The sequence below is a fragment of the Rhincodon typus genome, chromosome 22 (assembly GCF_021869965.1).
Source record: "Rhincodon typus isolate 14 chromosome 22, sRhiTyp1.1, whole genome shotgun sequence".
Lineage (NCBI taxonomy): Eukaryota > Metazoa > Chordata > Chondrichthyes > Orectolobiformes > Rhincodontidae > Rhincodon > Rhincodon typus.
Genome location: NC_063353.1, coordinates 18,995,124 through 19,001,981, shown reverse-complemented (window position 1 = coordinate 19,001,981; position 6,858 = coordinate 18,995,124). Strand labels below are relative to the sequence as shown.

The following is a 6,858-nucleotide window of genomic DNA, read 5'->3' as shown; positions in this document are numbered from 1 at the left end:
CTTGACATCATGGCAGAAATCCGTCCAAAAAACTCAACACAACTTAGGACTGAATTTTACTACTTTTGGCTATGTTTCATAATGGAAATTAACAAGCAACTTTATTACTGAAATAATAGTCCATGTTCCCACTATATAAATAATAAATGTTTTGTGGTAATAATGGAATTTTCACAACAATCATAAAGCTGCAATTCTGTTTAGAAACAATGCATCCAAAGACAACTTTACAGAATACGTACATACTTCAACTAGTTTGTTGACACTTCATAGATAGCCTGCCCATTTTAAACAAACTAACAATGTCATGAGACCCTACAGTGATGGTGGCTGAGGGTGAAAAGAGGCTGATTGAAGAGATTGATCCTGCTTCTCTTGGCTCCAAATGCAATTAATTTTACCAATTTTTCTAGAAAGGATTACTGCTACTCAAATCCTGAGGAGCCCTGGCTAAGTTAGGCACTGAATATCAGCCAGATATCCACTTCCACAGAGAGATTCAAAGGAGGTAAGCCTCATGTGTGAGAAGTTTTATTTTAAGTTTAGAATTCCATTTTTGTGGACAACAAAGAACCTCTTTGAATTTGTAGAAACTGGTGATAGTTGAAGACACTGTCTCCGTGCAAGTATAAATTGTCTAGACCATTACTGTTATCATTTAAAATTAGCTTTGTGTAGTTTTAATCTTCTGAAAGATTATGGTGGAGGTAGGATGCAATGGTGTTTAAGGTTAAAAAGGGAGATTGTAACTCAGTTGAGAAACATAGAGTTGCGGAGGGGAAAGGAGTGGATTGGGGATTAGAAAGGTTACTCGCCTTGCAAATGAGTTCAGCAACTTTTCCATAACCTCCAGAGTTTGGGTTGTCCCATGATACTCAATTCCTCTAAAGTACAAGCTCTGTTATAAAATTTATTAAATTTTAATCCTTGACACAGAGACAATGGGGAGAATTGTAACTTAGCCTACCCCACAACCTATCCATTCTTGTAAGTAGTTTAAATTAATTATGTTAAACTAAAAACATCCAGATGTCAACACATTCACTTTTGTGTTTGGGTACTTGTGAACTCACCACTCACCAAAGTCACAACATTATTTGGTGCAATGGATTGGAATTTATTGCAGCAATTAATAGCCGTGGATATTTACTTGCCTTTAAATTGATTTTCTGGATTTGGGAACCTCAGCCAGGACAGCAGCTCAGTGCATTTCATACCAGTACATGCCTTCCTGTATAACAACTGCCAGTATTTTAATGCACCTGCTGGCAGGAAAGACGGTAAGAAAAAAAATAAGTGAATGATTGGGGTAATTAGCTGCGAGCTCATCTCTCTGCCAGTATTAACCAACTTATAGAGTACCAGACAAAGGCAAGCAATTGCTTACAGCCATGAATCAAGTAGACACCACGTAATTTAATCCAAGGAAGGACTGAATAGGTATTTGCCTGCAATGAAAGGGAAAAGGCATTTCCCCAATAGGAGACACTTAGTTGAGATATGACATAAATGAGAGAGGAACCAAATGGAGGCCTACAACCAGTAGGTTTGAATGGTGTACCAGCTCTTCAGTATAGAAAGAGACTATCTTGTCTGGAAGAAGGGTAATTTCTGAGGGACTGAAATGTAAAGTCTAGGCTCATGTCCCTTCTGGCAATTAGTTTAGATGATGCATTAAGACCAGTACAACATCCCTGCTCTTAGGTGTGAAAATGTTTTACAGTGGGACTAGAAGAGAATTCCATGTTACAAAAATTAAAATGTGGAGGGGAATAACTAGTAAATAAAAACATTGATTATTTATTATTAGCCGTTTAAAATCATAGAATCCCTACAATGTGGAAATAGGCCCTTCGGCCCAACAAGTCCACACTGATCCTTGGAGCATCCCACACAGAGCCATCCTCCTATAACCCACCTAAGCTACACATCTCCGAACACTATGGGCAATTTAGCATGGCCAATCCACCTAGCCTGCACATCTTTGGACTGTGAGAGGAAACCGGAGCACCTGGAGGAAACCCACGCAGACATGGAGAGAATGTGCAAACTCCACACAGACAGTCGCCCAAAGGTGGAATCGAACCTGGGTCCCTGGCGCTGTGAGGCAGCAGTGCTAACCACTGAGCCACCATGTCGCCAAGCTTAGCTTAATATTAATCCTAGATATAAAGTACTGCTCCAAAATATGGTATCTGAAATAGGAATATGTTTAAGAATTACTCTCCACTAATTGATACTTTGCTGAACATGAATTATTTGATAAAACCATGAACACAAACATTAACTGCAGAAATGTCTCATAGTCAAGCCTGTTGCTGCTAATTGTCAGCAAAACTATTAACAGATTTGATAAAATTAAAGTATTTAGCAGGCTCTTCATCTAACATATTCAATATGAAATTTGCAGAAGTATCATAATTATGAATAATAACTATGCCGTTCTCTCATTAGTCAGGGCTTCCGCAAACAAAAGGCTATTTTAACCCAGCCCTTACTTTGCTATTCTAGTACTTACACAGAATTGATCCTTCTGTTTTTCTCCTATCCTTTAAGAAATAATTATCATAAAAATTGTAACTTTCATAATTACATTTTAGAATGTTTTACTTGCCAAGTGATATCTATTTCTTTAAACAGTATTAATGACTGAATGAGATGCGTGACCAAGAGTCAAGTCACTATAGTCTTACCAGGCCATAGAGCTGCTCTCTCATTAGAGAGTGACAACTAGTTATGATTTAACCTGAGGGCCACCATGAGGAGAATCATTCATGGTAACTTCAGCTGTGATGGGAATTGAACCAATGCTGTTGGTATCACGCTGCCTCACAAACCAACAGGCCAACCAATTAAGCTAAACTGACCCCTGGACACTTGACCAGGAACTAAACTTCAAGCCATCCAAACATCACCTGCCTTTGTCTTCACCTCCTCTCCAGTTCCATGTTAACCTTCATCTATCACTCCAAATACTCCCTTGGCTGACTTTTTGAACTCTGCCACATTCAGAATTGTTCTGCTTACTCTCTATTCTGTGAAGAGTTCTGTTCATTAAACACTCACTGATACATCATCCTTCTGCACTAATCTCTTAGTGACCTTGGCCATACGCTACCAGCCCAACCATATCCAGCTTTCTGTCACAATCTGTATCCTCCATCTCTTTCAATTCAAATTATTGCATAACAATCATCTTTCATTTTCACAACCATCCATATCTCTATCTTAATTTCTTTCCAAACCAATCTGCTTTTCTTTGATTTTCTCCATCTTCAATACACCCCTCAAAATTCTTTCCTTTTTGTATTATTAATAATATGAGAAGAATGTGCAGTGCTGTAAGCTGGTGTTACTTGAAAACTACATGATAATGCAAAGTGTGACCTTTACTGTGGTAATTGAATTATATGTTTAGAGTTGGAGCACTGTCCCTACTTTGTAGCTTGCTTTACTGTTATGCATTCCTTGAGTCATTTGATCGCAATGACATCAGGCTCAACATTTTAAAAACAATTTGCTTCTCACATTAATTCCAGTTTTTTTTTAAACATGCCTGAACAGGAACAACAACTATCCCATTTTTAAAAAGGTAAGTGACGACAATTTTTTTTAAAAATTACATAACAGGGCAGTCAGCATTTCATAAACTGGCTAATATTTTGGGAGGTACTCCTTCCGAACATGTGATAGAATGTGCCCTGATGCCTAATATAAATAGGGGTAGTACCATAACTTTCTCTGTTTAATATATTAGCAAACCCACACCATCATTTGTTGGCATCTGCTACCCTTTCCAGTATAAAAGGCGTAAGTCCTAAGGTATTCTGATGTCTGATCATTTCCTGTATGGATGGAAGATCCTTCATCTGTGTCAGATGTTTGGTTGTGCCCATTCAGGGCTTTTTTTCATTACTTTAATGCCATAATTTGATAAATCCCACTCTACAGGTTAATCATTTATTCTGAAACACAATCATCATTAAATGTTATCAATAAGTCATAGGTCCATAGCTTTTAGAATTAAAATATATTTATTCTATTTGGAAACAAAATACAAAAATGATGGATGAAATACTCCACAAAATACAGCTCTTTTTCTGATCATTTAAGGTATGTTTTGCTAACTGGAATTTAAATTGTTTTAAATTGACCACCATAAATTGGTTGCAGTGATCTCTGATTCTGAAACTTCTAGAGACCCAGGTACAAAGACTTTGAAAATTTACTCTATAGCATTAAAATCCACAGGAACCAGAATCACAAAAGACAGTCATAAACTTCTCCGTAAACATTTAAAATATCATTAGAGTCATAGAGATATACAGCACAGAAACAGACCTCTCAGTCCACATTGTCCACGCCGACCAGATATCCTAAATTAATCTAGTCCTATTTCCCAGCATTTGGCATATATCCCTCTAAATCCTTCCTATTCTCGTACCCATCCAGATGCCTTTTAAATGTTATAATTGTACCAGCCTCCTCCACCTCTGTATGAAAATGGTGCCCTCTAGTTTTGGACGACTCTACTCTGGGAAAAAGACCTTGACTATTCACCCTATCCATGCCCTTCATGACTTTGTAAACCTGTATAAGGTCACACCTCAGCCTCCGACACTCCAGGGAAAATATACCCAGCCTATTCAGCCTCTCCCTATAGCTCAAACCCTCCAACCCCAGCAACATCCTTGTAAATCTTTTCTGCATCCTTTCAAGTTTACAAACATCCTTCCTATTGCAGGGAGACCAGAATTGCACACAATATTCCAAAAGTGGCCTAACCAATGTCCTGTACAGCCGCAACATGACATTCCAACTCCATGAACCTGCATTTCAAGGTCTCTTTATTCGTCAACACACCCTAGAACGCTACCCTTGACTGTACAAATCGTGCCCTTATTTGCTTTACCAAAATGCAACATCTCACATTTACCTAAATTAAACTCTATCTGCCTCTCCTCGGCCCATCGGATCAAAGTCCCGTTGTACTCTGAAATAACCTTCATCATTGTCCACTACACCGCCAACTTAATAACCATTCCTCCTATATTCACATCCAAATCATTTATATAAATGACAAAAAGCTGTGGACCCAGCATTGATCCTTGTGGCACATCGCTGGTGACAGGCGTCAACCATGTAATTTTATTATGGTACATTCGGATTCCAGCATGTTTATAAATACAACTAGTTCTGGTCTATTGATTCACAGCACCTTTTCATATTTAACTAAAGATAGTGTGGTCAGGTCTTTAACCAGTTATGTCAGCCTTGTGGGTTTCACAAATTGTGTCCTCTCTTCCTCCTTGAAGTGTGTACAGGGAAGGGCCAAGCTCAATAATCTTACCACTGCCGAGGCATTCTTGATCGTTATAGAGCACAGCAAACTGTAACCAACAATATATGAATGTCAAAATGTTACACGTTGATTGACCAGATATATTCTTAACTAAAGACATACACAGCATTCATCATTTTTTTCTTTGCAGATTGCAAAAGTGGAGTGAAATACACTATTTAGCAATCCAAATGCAAATAAGACTCTGGGATGTGTCTCAACATGGCAGCTTTGAGCCAAGCATCCATCAGAACTTTCAGAAGTTGCTATGGAATCCTTTTAGAATGTGTATATAAATTCCTCAGGAGTTAGAAGATTCACGTACTGACACAGAAGCTGTAATAATCTCCAGCATCCTGTAGCTCATTACCTCAAAGTTACACAACAGTGTAAGGCTGAATGTCAACAGTGGTTAATAATGATTATAAAATGGAATCAAACTTAATTTGTTATTACATCCTGATTCTTTGATTAGCAAGGGACCTGACAGTATGCCTTAGGCAAAGTGCTTTTAGCCTTAACACGCACAGTTTAACAGAACAGTACTAACGTTTAGTCAACTCAGTAACTTTAATCACGAAAAGCTACTCGTTACAGCATTGTTCACCAATCACTTTAATATAAGCAATTTAGGCAACCACAGACATTACACACCATAGTGATAAATGATAATTTGGATTGTGCAATTATATGGAATTATCAGCATATGAATGAGTTAACTTGCTTCCTCTCAAGTTACTTAAATTATTCAAACATTACAAAAAATCTTTTGCTTCATATTTTAATTGGATTTGTAACATTCTTTTCTCTTGCTGAAGCTGCTGCAACATTAGATAAGGGAGCTTTTTTCCCATCACTAAAATCCCCAGTAACCAGCGCTTTGAACAAACACATAAGAATGGGAGCAGGACATTCAGCCCCTCGAGTCTATTCTTCCATTTAGTCAGATCATACTTCATTGATATCGCAAATCTAATCATCTGGTTTGGTTCCATGTCTCTTAATAATTTTATTCAACAAAAAAATTGGAGTTTTCAATTTTTCAATGGAACTGTATTTAAAAAGTGTAACAAAGATTTCCACTAGCCTTTGCGTGAGAAAATGTTTCCTAACATCATCTCTGTCCAGCCTAACTCAAAATTTCATTATCTGGCCTCCTGTTCTTAACTCCAGAACTTGTGACTTCTAGTTGCTAATCCAATATTGTTATTACAAGAGTACCCACTGCAAAACTTTTTCATTTCATTTGGTTTGGGGTGTCCCAGCTATTGTTTTATGCTACAGAGGAGTGGCAAATGCTACTTTGATACTTAGCAAAGTAAACAGGATAGTTACACCCTTAGCCATTTTTCATTCCTTTTACCTAACATTCAATAAATTTATATTTGAAATGAAAGTGTGAAATGGAACTCACTTGTCCTGGAGTTGGTGCTCTGACTGGTTTAACAAGAGTCACCCAAACTGTAGAATCTGGATTTAGGGTTAACTGGCACTGCACTGAAAGGAAAAATAATACA

The 6,858-nt window shown here is 37.6% G+C and overlaps 1 protein-coding gene and 1 long non-coding RNA gene across 2 annotated transcripts in view; one reads left to right on the top strand and one right to left on the bottom strand.

Annotated features, from left to right (window-relative positions):
* Window positions 1-310: 310 nt before the first annotated feature.
* LOC125485758 lies at window positions 311-5,678 on the top strand. The gene is made up of 3 exons (XR_007264452.1): window positions 311-508; window positions 3,565-3,592; window positions 5,493-5,678. It is a non-coding gene; the product is annotated as an uncharacterized LOC125485758 (long non-coding RNA).
* trmu (tRNA 5-methylaminomethyl-2-thiouridylate methyltransferase) overlaps window positions 4,016-6,858 on the bottom strand; it is a 38,567-nt gene continuing 35,724 nt past the window's right edge. The window contains exons 10-11 of the mRNA XM_048610167.1: window positions 6,756-6,838; window positions 4,016-5,390 (exon numbers count right to left, since the gene is read on the bottom strand). Of these exons, the coding sequence (XP_048466124.1) occupies window positions 5,256-5,390; window positions 6,756-6,838 (218 nt within the window). The 3' untranslated portion in view covers window positions 4,016-5,255. The remainder of the gene's footprint in view (window positions 5,391-6,755; window positions 6,839-6,858) is intronic.